The 18,237-nt window shown below is 35.2% G+C and overlaps 1 protein-coding gene across 1 annotated transcript in view; it reads right to left on the minus strand.

Annotated features, from left to right (window-relative positions):
• Positions 1–18,237, minus strand: part of Prp8 (pre-mRNA processing factor 8) — a 411,861-nt gene that overhangs the window by 224,225 nt on the left and 169,399 nt on the right. Inside the window, exons 15-16 of the mRNA XM_090407427.1 lie at positions 14,704–14,910; positions 3,597–3,760 (exon numbers count right to left, since the gene is read on the minus strand). Coding sequence (XP_090263553.1) covers positions 3,597–3,760; positions 14,704–14,910 — 371 coding nt within the window. The remainder of the gene's footprint in view (positions 1–3,596; positions 3,761–14,703; positions 14,911–18,237) is intronic.

The raw sequence follows: 18,237 nt of genomic DNA on the forward strand, positions 1-18,237 counted from the left end.
GTTTTTTCATTCCTCAACCAGGCAAACCGGCCTTGAGAACTCAACGCTTCTACAGACACAAGATACACTGGGAGGCATAGGGCTAACCACCTTATCTTTGTGTACAGTTGTGGTTAAATGAATAGAAAACCTTGACACTGCAAGGTCAAAGAGAGAAAAAGGAAGAAGAAGCAAAAATTCAGAACTGCTAAAGCCAAGCAATAAATGAAAGAATGCAAGCAACTTTACAAAACAGTGAAATGTTGAAGCAAATATGATAAAATTTCATACATGGCTATTCTGAAGTTGGGGGGGGGGGGGTTTAAATTCAAGATCAAATGCAGAACAAATAATGTGTATGATACTATTTGGCTGATTTTAAGTCCCATTTGGATTTTCTAGTAGCTCACAGGTTTATATAAAGGGCTACAGATATAAAGTACTTTTTTTAAAATTTTGTCTCAATACACATGAAAATAAATGATAATATTATGGAAGATATTTGTGTATAATCCCTTCAGCATCAAAGACTTATGAACCTTTCTTTTAGTGTTATATGGTGATCAGCATTCATTTTCGAAATTATGGATTTTACAACAGTGTTATAACTAACTCTTTTTATTATCCTGACATTTCGATCTTTGTATCAAGATCATCACCTGGAGCATACATAAATATATATACAAGACAAGCTGAGTTACATTACAAACCGTAAGCTAGAGTAAAACAATGATTTGATCGCATGTTATTATTCTACTGGCATGACCTCTAGTGAAAAAATCACGGTTGTATAACACAGTTGTAAAATCCATAATTTCGAAAATGAATGTTGATCATCGTATAAAACTAAAAGAAAGGCTTATGACAATTCATGGAGATTCGACCCACAAGCGATGCAATCAATGCGGTAAGCTGAAGATTCATGTTTCTAATTTATCAATCGACTGGTCATTCTGAATTGCATCAGGCTAAAGAGAAAATGCAACTCAAAGGCGCAACGAATATACTTCCACATGGAGACAGCACTACTAAGAGATTTGAGCTACCAGAAAGAACTTAGTCGCTACACAAAACCAGCTACAAAAGGAAAAAACAGAACTTTAAAGCTACATAAACGCAGATATCTGGATGATCTCGAAAAGATTACGGAAAAAAGTGAACCACATCCTCCAAATGAAGAAAGAAAACCTAATTTCCAAATTCCAAAGACTAAAAGTTCGACAGAACCAGTCGCCATATTCAAATTTCTCCACAGTGAACAATAACCAACCAACCAGAAGCAAGAAACAATAGGAGCCACCAATCGCCTACAGGTAACAGTAACATCGTTAACCTATCCAACCATGCTTTAAACAAAGATGAAATCTTGATACTAAATAAAGCTTTAAATTATGCTGTAACACCCAGATCGATAAACAAACTTGAATTTATTTGTAATATTGAAAGAGGCCTAAGGTTCATCCCAAATAACATAGCAGAAAAAAAAAAAACGTTTAGAAACCGCCGCCAGCTTTTAAATCATAACAAAACAATAACAAGTAACCTAACCAAACACGAAGTAACAGTGAAGAAATCACTAAAGCCAAATCCAAACAACATAATAACTAGAGCAGATAAAGGAAGTGCCACTGTTATTATAAACCAAACCACTTATGTAGAAAAAATGAATCTGCTGGTCTCAGACAATAACACATACCAATTAGTTAACTATAACCCAACCAATAGAATAAAAAATAAAATAGAGAAACTACTTAAGTCAATTACCACATCGTCCAAAGATACGGTCAAAAAACTATTTCCTTGCTACACTCGTAACCTAAGAATTTACGGACTACTGAAAATTCACAAAGAAAACACACCGTTAAGGCCTATAGTTGAAGGGATAGATAGCCCGACTTATCACTTAGCCAAAAAATTAGCGGCAACACTCAAGGTGTTGGTAGGTCATTCCCCCCTCCTATATCAAAACCATACAACACTTCATAAACATCATCAAAGACATTACATTAGAAAAAGATGATTTATTAGTCAGTTTTGACATCTCTGCCCTCTTTACGAATGTACCAATCAATGACACAATCCTTCTTTTACAGAACAAATTCCCTCCAGACATCATGGCGCTCTTTGTGCATGTATTACGTTCCGGTTATTTTGTATGGCAAAACTCTTTCTACCTACAAAAAGAAGGAACAGCCATTGGCTCGCCATTATCTGCCCCCCCCCCCATTGCGCATTTTTACATGGAACATTTTGAGCAACTTGCTTTAGGTTCCTCCCCTTTAAAACCCAAAGTCTGGATACGTTGACAACGTTTTCGCGATCTGGTCCCATGGTCGCCAGACACTAGACACATTCCTTAGCCATCTAAACAAACAACACAAACGCATACAATTCACAATTGAGATTGAAAAACAGAACACACCACTTCCGTTTCTAGATACACTTGTCACATGTCTTCCTTCTGGCAATCTTTCCTTCACGGTTTACCGAAAACCGATACATACTGGCCAATATATACACACCAACTCCTACCACCAACCAACACAAAAACTAGGTGTCATCAATACTCTAAAAAAACAGGGCTCTAAAAATCTCCTCCAGTGAACAGCCACTGAAAGATGAATTTAAAGTGATCAGTAATACTTTCCAAAAAAATGGGTACAGCCAAAACACTAATAACAAAATTCTTTACAAGACCTCAATAAAAAACAGACAAACCAGACTACAACAAAACTATAAGCATTCCCTACATTAAAGGGACAACAGACAAAATAAACAGAGTACTACAAAAATACAACCTCAAACTACCTTTAAACCCTCCTGCAAAATTAAAAAGCTTACTCAACCCATCCAAAGACACTCCCCCCCCTGCTGGCCCACCCTGGAGTATACTGTATTCATTGCACCTGTAACATACCATATATAGGAGAAACAGGATGCACAATTAATAAAGAACAAAAAGACAAAAAGAACATAAACGATACATCAAATATAATAATTACGGTGAAGCTGGCCTTTCTGATCATGCCCTGAACACCTTACATAGAATTCACTGGAAAAGCATTAGTTGTCTACATCACACCAAACATGGTATGAATGCAAATTTAAGGAAGCCTGTGAGATCATTATCAACCACCCCAATCTGAACAATAATGAAGGTCTAAAAATCCCATACATATGGAAGGCATATATTCGACCCATGGAACCTTCCTCTCTAAGAACAACTATAAACAGGACTGTAGTAAATCCAGGATCCTAAATCAAAATTAACAATCGTAATACTAAAATTAAGACATCATTGTTACTGAAAGAAAACTATCTATAAGAAAAAATGTTTATTCATGTTATCTTAAATTAAATCTAGCTTGATGTAATTTATAATTTTTTTTTTTTTTCCACTAAAGGTCATGCCAGTAGAATAACATGTGATTAAGTCATTGTTTCTCTAGCTTACGGTTTGTAACGTAACTCAGCTTGTCTTGTATATTTGTGTATGCTCCATATGATGATCTTCATATATGAAGATCGATACGTTGGGATAATAAAATGAGTTAGTTATAACATGGTTGTAAAATCCAGTTTCGAAAATGAAGACTAATGAACTTTACATTACTTACCTGTAAGCTTCTTTTAGCCTTTCAAGTGCAAGAATCAAAAGTTTTGTATCATGTTTATATGAGAGAGGGGGAAATGGTATTGGAGAAAACCTTCTACTCTCTAACCAATGCACAGTTGTTGTATATATAGCCACAGCCTCTTCTGCACTAATATATGGCCCATCCTGAAAAAAGGGAAATGGTATTAAAACTGAGATTTATTCCTGTTTATAACAATATGGTACAAAAAAGTACTGAACTTCAACACCCCTCGTTCCTTTAGTACACGTGGTATGAGATATGTCGTTCAATACTTTTTTTTTAAACCATACTGTATTAGAATTGTTAAGATAAATTTTAAAATATGTAATATTTACTTTTAAACTTTCGAAATGAATCAATTAGGTAATTTTACTTAACATATGCAATCCATGTCAAAAAATTAAACTGGATAAAAATATATAAGTGTGTGGTGTATAGGGGATTCCAACAATCAAGGAAGTTTAACATAATCACACTTGAGATTCAACAATCAAGCTTATCAATTCTATTCAATTAGAATTCTGTAACAGATCTTCACAAACATTTTTTTTTTTAAAGAAAATGACTCTTGTGGATAACTTCAGTTTTATTATAGTGTAAAAAACTACTAGAAAGTTGTCTAACATCTGATTTTTCAAGCTTATGGTACTCATATATTGGTGATGTTTCTATATAGACATCAGTTAACCTCCACCTGTGAAAATATTAGCATTTGAAAACCAATCATGAAAAACTCCTGAGCAAATTAAAAGATCAGCAGGATAACAATTGAAAGAAAAGTCAAGATGGCTTCAATTTAGTGTTAAAAGCTATTGTGTAGATATGTGCATCATTCAATATATAAGGAATGATATAGTAAAATACTTTAGCTATTTAGGCACAGTTTTTAGTGAAGATGGCAAATTAAACATGGAAATAGACAACAGCATAAGAAACTTTAGTATGGTGAGGAGCCAGTTGAAAAAATTTATATGAAATAAAAATTTATATGAAAAAATTTATAAGACAGTGTACAACCAGTTTTAAGTTATGAACACAAGAGTTGGTTAGAAATAAAGCATTTCATCAAATATTAGAGACCATCAAATATATGAGAGTTCTCGGAAAAATTAGAGTGAAAAGATGGCATCAATGGTCAAAATATTAAAAATGAAGACATTAGGAAGGAACTTAACATTGTAAGAGTAGGTTTAATGTAAGGAGGTAGGTTACTTGCACAAAATGGGAAAATTAAGGCGAGCAAAACAGGTGTTTGATGCCAAGAAGGCAAGAAAAAGACTTAAACGAAGACCAATGTATAGGTAGATTGAATCAATCAGAAGTTCCCTTGTTGAAGAAAGTATTAGATTTTACAATATTGGAGTGTTGACAGGTAATAGATTAACAAGTAATAATTAGATGACAATTAATTTCGAGGAAAAATAGTGACAGGAGATTAATATTAATAATGTGAATTTAATCGTGTAGTGCTGCCATAGTTGCTTGAACATCCCCTTTGAGAGTACATATCAGGAAATTAATGATACCATCATCATCAAATTCCTGACATGTACACTCAAGGAGTGTACAGAATATGATAGTACTACAAGGGTGGTCTGAAAAGTTCTCGGCCTTCACAGATGGCAACACTATTGACAATATTTTTTTTTTTCAAATTTGGTACATCTGTCATAAGAATTCATGTGAAACTGCAAGTCATTGTATCAAGTAGTTTGTTTTATACAGCTGTCTCAAGCAAAAGTGTTGTCCTTTTAATCCCTTGAAATGAATAAAATTGAGTATTGTGCGGTTATAAAATTCTTTGTAAAAGAAGGTTTGATGCCAAAAGAAATTCATTAGAAGTTCATAAAAGTTTATGGGCACTCTTCTGCTTCCTTTTCGACAATTAAGAAATGGGCTACTGAGTATAAATGTGGCCGTACCATCCTTGAAGATGATCCATGAGAAGGACGTACAAAAAGTGTAACAATACTGAAATCACTGATCAAGTGCATGATTTGGCATTGGATGGCTGGTGAGTCAAAGTAGGCGAAATTGCTGAGACTAGGCATTTCAAAAGAATGTGTAGGATATATTTTGCATGAAGAATTGCAAATGAAAAAGCTTTGTGCAAGATGGGTGCTGCACTTGCTCACAGCAGATCAAAAACACACTCACATTAAAATCTCTGAACAGTGTTTGGAACATTTTAACAAGAATACAAGTGATTTTGTGTGTCAATTTATTACTATGGATGAGACTTTGATTCACCATTACACACCAGAATCCAAACAGCAGTCAAAACAGTGGACAGAAGCTGGCTGTTCAGCACCAAAGACAAACTCGGTTCCATCAGCAGGAAAGGTCATGGCATTGGTGTTTTCAGATGCTAAAGGCATTTTGTTTATTAATTATCTTGAAAAGGGTAAAACAATAACTGAGGAATATTATTCTGATCTTTTAACCAGACTAGAGAAACAAATTTGTGAAGAAAGACCCGGTTTGCAGAAGAAAAAAGTCACCTTTCATCAGGACAATCCACAACGGTGTTTTGACAATGGGAAAATTAAGGTATCTGCACTATGAATTGTTGGAGCATTCACCCTATTCTCCAGATTTTGCTCCCTCTGACTTCTATCTCTTCCCAAAACTAAAACTCTTACTCACTGGTCAACGATTTTCTTTGAATCAAGAGGTGATTGCAGCTGTAAAGGGGTATTTTGCAGATCTTACTGAGAACCACTACAGGGACGGGATAATGGCGCTAGAGAATCCCTGGAATAAATGTATTAGCCTTAAGGGAGATTATGTTGAAAAATAAAAATTTTGAAATTACAAATTCGTTTTTTTTATTGTTAGGCCTAGAACTTTTCAGACCACCCTCGTACATGAAAACTTACATTTACTAACATTCTATCAACAATTTTCCTCCAAACCAATGTCAAGACTACAACATTATCAGATCATATATTTCTGTCTTCTAAGGCACTTTTTACTGTATCAATCCACATATATCTTGGTCTCGCTCTTGGTCTTCTCCCTGTCTGACTGGCAGAGAACACTTCTTTTGCTAATCTTTTCTCTCCTATTCTGTTTAAGTGACTATACCACTTGAGATCAGCTCTGCTAACAATGTCAAGATCTTTCCTAATGTCCTCATTTTTAATATGATATTGCCCTTCTGATGCCATCTGTTCATGCTCCTAATCTCTCAGGACTATCATATCTGTGGTTTAAGTGTTTTATTTCTAACCAAGCTCTCAGATCCATGAGTTAAAACTGGTTTGAACACTGTCTTGTATACAGCTAATTTAGTAGTTTGACTAACTTCTCTCTTATTCCACATAATTCAACGAAATTCAATTTTTTCCTGCTCAAGACTAAATGTTGATCATTTCCAATTTCCAATCCTCTGTGACTCTAGTATCCTGCACCAGGGAGAAAACATCACTATCAACAATAACATAGTAAATGAAACTTTTCTTATTCCTTGCCTCTTCTCTCCATGGTAATTTATGCACATTTTTATGTTGGAACATGGTGTTAGTAATAACCAGTCCATGTCCTGAGCAGAAATCCAACAGGTATTTGCCATTTTTATTAGCTTTGCTTTTTTCTCCAAATTTTTCCAAAATATTTTTTGCATGTCTGACAATAATTTCCTATTCTGTTATTTAGATCCCCAACAAGAACCCAACTTTTCTTTTTTCATTGTGTCAGTTGCTTTCTCTAAAGTTTCAAAAAATTCCTCGATTTCTACCTCAGAAGAATCTTCTTTGGGACCATAGGCTCAAATAAGTCTCATTGTCCAATCCCCATTCTGATATTTGCCCACATCACTACTTGTTATTGCCTGCCATTAGAGAAAAGCTTCACATTTCGTGTTGAAAACTATAGCTACTCCGTCTTTTCCCTGATGATATTTAATATATTTATCAAAATCAAAGACTAAATCTTTAATCATACTGTTGGTTTTGATGCAAAACCATCTTGTTGGGTTGCAGTTTAGTGGTATATAGGTATTTTATCATTTGGCAGAATTAATTTTTTTTTCGTGTAACATTCATGAAGACTGTGGCATTGTCCTTGTCTGTTTTTGAAGATTTTGTTAATTGGCCCGAAAACACCAAAAAACATTTCACATGAAGATACATCCAGGTTTCAAGAATTTATCCATCCATCTGTTCACTGGACATCAACAGATACTGTATAGTCACTCTGATGCTCAGTGATGTGCCACACCAATCCTTGCTATGTGGTCCTGTTGTATGCTTTTCTTGATGCTTCAACTCTCTGAAGATCAGTTACACTATTCATCCATCCATCTCACTGATGATCTACCACTTCCTCTTTTTCCCCAGTTACTTCACCTTCTATTACTATTTTGAGAAGTTTCACCTTTCATCCTCGCAATGTATCCAAAGTATTTCAACTTTCTTCTCTCAATATCATTATGGAGCCTAAAAGTTCTACTGATCTTTTCTAGCACTCATCCAATAGTCCATCTTTCAGTATATAATATCCTCAACAGCCACATCTCAAAAACAGCTATCCTTTTCCTATCAGAAATTGTTTAGGTTCCAAGTCTCACATCCATAAGTCTCTGTTGGAAAAACAGATGCAGCCAAAATCCTCAACTTTGTTCCCATGACGATAGATTCATCCTTCCAGATTTTAGACAAGCTTCTGACTGTTGTTTTAACCATTCCTAATCTTCTTTTGACCTCTTCTGAATAGCAATTCTTCACATTAATAATGGAGCCCAGGTACTTGAACTTGCTGACTTCTTAAAATCTTTTTCCATTAAGATATACTTGTTTCTCAGGAGCTTCCTTGTCCGTATTTCCTTGGAGAACAATAATCTGTCTTGCTAGGATTGAGCTGAAGTCCTCTGTTCTTACTGATCTTGTTAACTTTGTCTAGGATTTGATTTAGTTCTTCCCTGTCACAACAGAGGAGTACTGTATCATCAGAACACCTTGGATTACTAATCAATCTACCACCTATCCTAATTCCCTTCTTGAGCTCATCTAATGCTACATGCATGATGTCCTCAGTATAGATACTAAACAAGTGAGGAGAAAGTAGGCACCCTTGTCTAACTCCCCTTCCAACTTGAAGTCAATCAGTTAATCCAACACCTGTTCTTACCATGGCTTCTTGCTCACTGTAACATTTAGCTATGAACCTGAGAGTGTGTTGAGAAAAACCCATTCTTTTCATTACTTCCACAGTTCCACATGCTGAACACAGTCAAAAGCTTTAAAGCAGTCTATGAAATACATTACCATAGGGAGTCTAAATTCTTTGTACTTTTTTATGATTTGTCTAAGGCAAAGAATCTAATCTCTGGTACTCTTAATTTTCGCAAAACTGCTTGTTCTTCAGATATCTTTGCCTCAACTTTGGCCTCAATCCTATTTAGAATGATCTTTAATAAAATCTTGCATGAGAGATTAAACTAATAGTTCTGTAGTTCTTGCAATCCTTCGTATCTCCCTGCTTATGTAATATTATGAAAACAGACTTTTTCCAGTCTCTAGGTCATGATCCTATCTTCCTTATCCTTGTAATCAATCTACAAAACACTCTTATCCCCCATAGCATTAATTAACTCTGCTGGGATTCCATTTACACCTTGGGCCTTATTGTTGTTAAGCTGTTTAACTGTTCTTTCAACCTCTGCCAAGCATAGGAGGTTCCAAATCAAACTTTTCCTGGTTAGAGGGCTCCTCCAAATTTTCCTTCTCCACTCTGCTGTACAGTTCCTCATAGTATTCTTTCCATTTCTTCTGTTAGTGCTGCTGTACTCCGGTCTTTGATAACATTCAATTTGGTCTTAAACTTGTGTTTTAGGTCACAAACTAAATGAAACATCCTTTTATAATTGTGCCTCCTCATCTGGAAATCTATCTCTTCACCTTTATTAGTATAAAACTTTTCCTAGTCCTGTCTGATGGCTCTTCTGACTTCTGGATATAATCTCTTATATTCCTCGTTCCTTATGTCCTCTCTTATATTCTTCATAATTGTGCCTTCTTCTCAAACATGACCCTCTGTCTAAGCCCTGAACACGGCTCTGATTATTCTGCACGACAACCATATTAGCATTTTGGAGTGTAGTAATGAAAGAAAAAGTGGTAGGGTTTTAGGGGCTCTTTCCACATATCTGGGAAGTTTTGGCCCCCAATTCATCCTATGTTGGCCAGGTGGGTTGGGACTCCCACCGCATAAGACAAAATGAAATAATAAAATAGAAAAGATTCACTGGGGGGAAATACCAAAAAGAAAAGAAAGAAGGGAAGGGATCAGTCTACAGGTAATAACAGATGTATAAAAAACAAGAGGTTAAAATAAGATTATCAAAGTGCCTCAAAAAGGAATGTGGTCAATCCCCCCCCCCCCCCCCACACACACAGCACTCCTAATGTTTCATACTGTCTCTATAATAGTGTCTGGGAGTTCAATTGGTAACAACAACCACTGCTCCTGCAAATCTCTCCTGAGTCCCTCAAAGCTTAGAGATGAGAGTAGCATGCAATATATGGACACTTGGCTGATCAGTCCATATATATGACAGTCTCTTCTTGAAGATGTTGGTCCATCAGCTTCTCTCAATGAGAGTGAGCATTACCATCTTGCAAGGTAATGTCTCCCCTATTGTATCTGCATGGGGAAACATAGGGGTGCAGAACATTGTCTCTATAAGTTGCAACATTCATGGTTCTACTAGGAAGCACATACAAGGATGCATCCACCAATCAGATGCAACACTCCAAACCATGACTTACCTCCATCATAAGTATCTCTTTCATGGATATTTGAGGGATAATATGTCTGGTTCTCTCCAGATCAATGAATGCCTGGTATCACTTTGTAGAGCAAATTGGGACTTTGTAAACAATACTGACTCCCAATGGTCTGGGGGTCCAGTGAATAGACCAGGGAATAGGGACATTCACTCCAGTGAATGAGAATAGGGACATGCAGATTAACGTCACCTGAATCCATCTTCGTGAAACCTTCTGTGCACAATGGAAATGGATGTAAATAAGTTTCTCCTTTTCAAACCGACTAACCATATATGGTACTAACGTACTATAGGTTAACCAGCCAACCTCTCGTATATGGGGACCCAACATAGAAAAAAAAGCAGATAATCAGAGATATTAGTCACCCACTGCAAATGTAGCCTGTGGCCTTCCTTCACTATATCTCCAGGATGCTGCTTTTGGGACTGTTGGAATTGGTTCCATGCTCTGTGAATCATAGAATGACCCAGACGAAACATCTGGCTATCTCTGTCTGACTTTAGCTAGCCTCTAATCTTACAATGACCCATCACCTGATTCCTTGGTTAAATGATGACTTGCAGCCATATTCCAAGAATTATAAAGGGGATAAAGAAGCTGTGGAAAGGCGCAAAGAAGAGTTACAAAGATTATATTCAGATTATGAGGACAGTTTGCGAGTATGTGGATTGCAGGCCTGGTTAACTGGAGAAAGAGGTGTGATATGACAGAGGTCTATAAACTTTTGAATGGGTGTTATAGTATTTCAAATGATGAAATTTTTCATTATATGGAAGGCAGGGAGAGAATGGGGGGGGGGGGCATTCATGAAAGTCAAGGTTGTTCTCAGTCAAGAAAGGGATAAGAGCTAGGTTTTTCTCCAAGAAAGAGTGAGTGAGTGGAATAATTTGCCCTTAGGGGGTAGTGAGTGCATCTAGTGTAAATGAATTTAAGGGAAGGTATGATAGCTGGGTTGGGCCTCCCTCGATGAGTCCTTGACTCCCTGGAGGTCTCAGATAATAATAATAATGCCCATTTTTATGCTGTGTCTCATTTGCATATCCAGCTGGCAGTGCCACTCATTTGTAAGCCCCACTGACAATGCTATTATAGACAACAATATAATCACATCCTGTAACCAAGATGCAGGTTCAAATCCTGCATGATCATGAATGATTGCAATTGCTCTGGGCATGGGGGGGGGGGGGGGGGAGAATTTCATTGTCTTGTGTAGGACCACGATCCCAATTACTAGGGTGGGGAGTCTGAATTGGCTTGAAAAAGTTACAGACTATGTAATCAAAAATAAATAAAAATACAAAGAATAATCAAAAATAAATAAAAAATCCTTCGCTTGCCCACAATACTAATGTACTGTAGGTTAACAAAAAGTTTACAATATAAAAAGAGATCATAGGAAGACTGGTAATAATATTCAATATAAATTGTCAGATAGGTGTAAATCTGTTCCAAATGATATTATAAAAGCTAAAAAATAGAGTACAGAATACTCTAAAAGAAATCAGATAAGACAAAAACTGAAGATAAAGATATTCCAATATCTGGAATAATTACTTTAAAAGACTACTAAATGGAAACAAGCAGTGACAGAACAGTGGTAGAAAGTAGCCCAGAATTCATATCAACAATTAGGTAGGAAAAGGGCATCAAAAACTTAAAATGCTGAAAGGCAGCTGGAGTAGTGATATTCAACCAGAAATGTTCAAATATGGAGATGGAAAAAGAAAAAAAAGTTTTACAGTGGTTGTACCATACTTCAGAAGGCTGAACCCTAGAGGAATGGAATAAAGCTCTCATAATATCCATCTGTAAAAAGGAAAATAAAACTTAATATAAGAATTAGAGAGGAATTTCTCTAATTACTGATCAGTGTTAGATTTATGCAAGCATATTGACAAAAGATTACGAAAAATCAGTGTAAGAAAACTTAGGAAGGAAGGAAAACTTAAGTTGGATTCAATCCAAAAGGGTTATTTAGAATCAGATTTTCACTTTAAAATGAACAGCTGAGAAATCATGGGAATAGGAATTGGTATTTAAATTTTATAGCTTTAACCACGTCGCCATCAATATGGATAAAATACATCACTCCTCTACACTTCATATTCATCACATATTTCAATGAAATATCAATGGTATTACAATTTCAATATGCACTTCGCATCCATGGTAACTTGTACGTATATATATATATATACGTCCTGGCCAGTTGGGTGGTTAAGCAAAAAAGGTATTCCAACATAAATCATTCAAGGGGACCGTAAACAAATTCTTCTATATTCTCACATCCAGCTTGCTTTCCATTTTTAAAAACAGGTGCAGTCAATGCTGGGCTTCCATCATCTAACATTTGATCTTGTGATCTAGCTTTCCAGATTACAAAAAAAAAATTTATATTTCTAATTCAGCATTCCAGGTATCAAATCTCTATTCCAGCTGCATTTCCAAATTTCTGATGAATTTTTCTACCTCTAGTACTGATATGTAATCCTGACTGCATTATATCTTGTTATCTCTATGAAGAGATAACAAGATATAAAAAGAGCTATAGAATAGCTCTTTTTTACTTTGTTTAAAATTTTTTAAAAGTTCTACATGAATATGAATCCCACTCACAAACAGCTATATACCCACAATGCATTAATATATTCTTGAATGTACTAATCCACAATAACCTGAATACCCTGCAGTGTGTGTGCAAAAACTGAACACTGAACTTTATCAAGCAACTTCAGGCTGCCAAATTAGAAGGATAGCAGTTTCACAGAGCAATGAAAGTCGTCTACCACCTCAAGACATTCAAAAATATCCATAGAGTGGTAAAATCATTCCCCATCTTTCTTATCTTCAGTTTTTATATCGCCTTTAAGATCTTTCAATTCTTCTTGTGGCATTTCTTCCTCCATTTTTAAGCTTTTTCACTAGCCTAATCTAAAACATTTTGCTAACTTTCAGTATATGTTTTATTCTTTCCAAACTCTTCCTATAATTTGTTTAGCTACTTTTAAACATAACTTTCTTATATTCTCTAAAACGACAATGCAAGCCAGGAATTTTTTTTATATGATTTCTTATTTCCATGGACTGTCTAACACTGATGTGTTAATTCATTTCATTACTTACTTGGTCTCTAAAGTCTGGTTCTCAGTCAAAGCTAGACAACCAGGCAATCTTTACATAATATATAAGGAGATTCCATCTAATCACCTTAGACATGAGGCTAGAATATTATATTCATTAACTGCATTTGTCCTTTCGCAGTTTATTTTACTGGAGAACTCAAGTACCTTAGAAACATCTGCCCAATACCCATGAGACTGCCAATTCACCTTCTGCTGAAAAGTCGATACCATTCTCATTGTGAAATTAATAACTGTGAAAGGAGGAAAATTATTTTCATTTCCAAAAGTAATTCCAAAAGTGAATCTTCTTACTGAAGTCAAAACTATTTAAACAAACTGATTATTTATCACTTAGGAATAAACAACAGAAGATAAGATAGGATAAATTACCATTTCCAGGTGATAAAAAAAGTGAAATATAAGTATTCATGGAATGAACTAATTCATGCCATATTAAGAAACTGCACTTTTGTTTCATGGCAAATTTTAATGTTTCATTCAAAGGTATGAACAATAGAAAAAAAATTATTTTTTTTTAATATAATGAAACCTGTGGTGAATTCATCACTAAAAAACACACATACCACAGTGATAAGTTTTAATACGTAAATATTTCATCCCAAGTATCTTGGGACATCCTCAGTACAGTAATGCAAACAATACTAGGAATAACACACAGTTAGGGTGCATGATTACAATGGAATCTCAATATGCGTGCAGTAACGTGTTATAGAAGTAAATTAAAATATAATTGAAAAAAAATAAAATAAAATAACAACATATATAAAGAGACTATTTTACACAATTTTGTATGACAATTTAAATTTGTAAAACCAAATTTAAAACACGAGTTCCTTGCTATCCCTAAAGTATGGGAAATTGTCATACAAAATTGTGTAAAATAGTCTCTTATTATATATATATTTTTTCTTTTTTTCAGTTATATTTTAATTTACTTCTATAACACGTTACTGCACGTATATTGAGATTCCATTGTAATCATGCACCCTAACTGTATGTTATTCCTAGTATTGTTTGCATTACTGTACTGAAGATGTCCCAAGATACTTGGGATGAAATATTTACGTATTAAACTTATCACTGTGGTTTATGTGTGTTTTTTAGTGAGAAAAAAATCAGAAAGTAAATATATGTAAGAAATATGCCTTTTACCTTTAGATAGTTGTGCTGCCTTTCTTGTTCAGCTTTTAGGTACAATCTGGTCAAACGGCCCAAATTCTTTTTGCAGACTGTTTTATCAACTGTAGCTCCTCGTCTTATACGTTCACGATTATAATGTGCAGTATTAGTCCACCAATCTGCTTTCATTTTTACATACCTTAAAATCATACTTTCAATGGGAGTTGGTAAACCTGGAACCTTAAAAAAAAATGATTTTTTTTTTTATTAATTGCAAAGGTTTTCATACTTATCTAAATCGATAAAATTTTTGATGAAACTGCATCAAAAAATATAATTGGTAAAAAATATATAACTTAAAACAATAGAAATGAACTAAAAAAACAATTTTTCGAACTGTTAATTCGATTAAAAATGGATTGGAACTTTTTTTTTCAGAGGTGGGGGGGAGGAATAAGAATAGAGATAAAAATATATAAAAATATGAAAACTAAAAAACAGAAAAATACATAGTGATCCCATAATGGGCGTGTACAAAGAATGAACTAATGAAACATTTCTACATAAGTCATCTTCAGAGCTTGGGGGAAAATGGGGTCTAGGTCATGTCATGCCATGCCACAAGAGTACACAAAAATAGATCAATTGCCGGCAATAAAAAAATTTGCTATCATGCACACAGAGCACTTATAAAACAGGCCTTAAAAGAGATTGTTCCAAAGGGGAAAAAACTGACATACTCATACGTTCATAGACAAAAAATAGAGTAAAAATGTTATTAAGTCTGGATGCTGGGACACAACTTTCAGAAAATATTCAATCCCAAATTAATGATCACACAAAATTGAAATTTATCGTACAAAAAAGGAACACCATGACAGACCCCCATAAAAATCAGTGTAGCTTCCAACTCTACTGAAAACACTATCACAGTTTACACCAAAATATAACCCGATAATAAATTTATTAAACTATAAACCTGCACCTGATGAAATTACCATTTTAAACAAAGGTTTAAATTTTGCACGATCCCCAAAATATGTACTAAGCAAAGATATCATCATTGAAATCCAGGCTAAAGTAGAAACAGATCCTAGTAATAAAGAAGTAACATTTCATAAAATAATATCAACAGCAAAATAAAGATAGTCTAACATTGCACCTAACCTACAGGAAGCTATGATATCACTAAAAAAAGAACCCAAACATTATGATCAACTAAAGCGTACAAAGGCAACATAGTGGTCATTATAAATAAAATGATCATTACAATAAAATAGGAATTTTGAATGATCAAAAGATGTACTAAAAAATTCCAAATGACCCTACTCTAACCTCATAAAACAGATTGATAATGTATTCACTCCTGATTCACACTCGCACATAGACCTACACTTTTTACCGTGTAGGCATTCAGAACTGAAATTCTGCGGAATAGGTTGGTTACTCCTTATTCCAGGAGGTATCCTATGTCTGTAGAAGCGTGTGTTCATGGGGCTGGTTTGCCTACTTGCAGGAGGAAAAACCCCACATAAACTGGGGAGAAAGACTCTGCTGTCCATGCCCAAGACTGACTAACTTGGCTATGTCTGAAAAAGATCCTAAGCTCCTCACGTCAGTGATGGGAATCGAATGCAGGACACTCCTTTCCCAGGCATATGGTTTCTAAGCGCATAACCACTCAGATCAATAATGTATTACATGAATTAAAAAATCAAAGTAAGATAGATAAAACAATAATGAAAAAAACAGTACCCAAGACCACTTGCTTGTACTCCATATATATTCAAACAAATCAAAATTCACAATGTGGGCTGCCCAATAATTTCATTTAAAAACACTACCATGTCATTTTTATCCAAATTCATAGTAAAATTACTTAAACCATTATTAATCACATCTAAATTTATGATTAAAAATACTGACTTATTCCAAAAAATATCAAACATAACTTTATCTCATAAAGTGTGTGAGGTTTGGTGGGTTTTAGGAGGTTTGCCAGTTTTTGGCTTGTGGTGATACCAGTTTGTAGTCAGTGTGTTTGAAGATGTATTTATAGGCTTTGTATGTGTTTTGGGTGTATGGTAGTTTGATAATTTTTGGTGTAGGGAAGTTCGTTTTGGTACTTGGGTTGTTTTGGCGTTTTTTTGCCGTCTTGTTTGCGTAGTTGTTATATGTTATACACAACTGATTAACTACGCAAACAAGATGGCAAAAAACCGCCAAAACAACCCAAGCACCAAAACGAACTTCCCTACACAAAAAATTATCAAACTACCATACACCCAAAACACATACAAAGCCTATAAATACATCTTCAAACATACTGACTACAAACTGGTATTCACCACAACCCAAAAACTGGCAAACCTCCTAAAACCCACCAAACCTCACACACAAAAAGAAATATTTGAACAGCACAATGTAGTCTATAAATTTCCCTGCCAAAAAGACTGTGACATCACCTACACAGGTTCCACCATCAGGTCTTTATGGGCAAGACTACAAGAACACTTCCGTGACTGTAACATCCCTATTCCAGAACATTTAAACACTAAAAAACACAACATCAAAAAGAAAAATCGTATACAAAACACAGGAAAAACGGAAATAGCTGTTCACGCCCTTGAACAAAAACACACCCCGCAGATAGACAAGGCCATCATAATAGACAGACAAGACAATGAAACAATGCTCAGAATATCGGAAACAATAGCTATAAAGTGTGACGTGAACTCTATCAACGTACACAGGCCCTACATAATCTCCGAGGTTTGGAAGCTTCACAACATAAAATTGAGGTCACAACCCCGACCAATAGGAGACAACACAAACACCTCTAAAGCAGAAGCACCCACCCGAACTGACATAGCTTCCACTTTCCCAATGTGTTCAGATGACGACCACGAATAGTCGAAACGGTCCACACCCCGTCAACCACCTTTCCCCTTCCCCCTCCCTATTTTAAAAAATTAACCCTTTCACTTTTTTCCCCACCCTATATAAAAGTATATGTTTCTATATATTACGAAAAAAACCTGGGTTTTTCTAACTTATTCTACCAAACTGCCCCCCCCCCCCCCCCACACACTCTGCAGTTTTCGACATCGCAGACTGAGGAAAAGCCACAACACCCAGAAAAAGGTATGTGCAATTTTCTATTCCTTAGGCTACATATACTTTTTAGTACATCTACACTCATAATGCCCTAAGAATCCATGAGTAAATAGCCAATGACATTTAAACAGGGGTACTCCTAAACTGAAGCAGGCAAAATAGCTGTAATTATAATAGTTTATAAAGAGGAGTAACATGGGAGTTTTCCCAGAAATAATATACTTAAATTCTTATTTTAACTCTTTATCCAAGTGTAAGCACAAGTATGAATTATTTTCACAACTAGTCCACTTGCATATACTGACTAATCACTTCCCATCAACTTTTTCTTTTTCACCGTGTCAGTTGCTTTCTCTAAAGCCTCAAAAAATTCCTCCACTTCTACCTTAGTAGAACCTTCTGTGGGACCATGGGCCCAATAAAGCCTCATTGTCCAGTTCCCCATTCTCA

Source organism: Typopeltis vanoorti, chromosome 17 (genome assembly GCF_054136105.1).
Source record: "Typopeltis vanoorti isolate ZY-2024b chromosome 17, IOZ_Tvanoo_1.0, whole genome shotgun sequence".
NCBI lineage: Eukaryota > Metazoa > Arthropoda > Arachnida > Uropygi > Thelyphonidae > Typopeltis > Typopeltis vanoorti.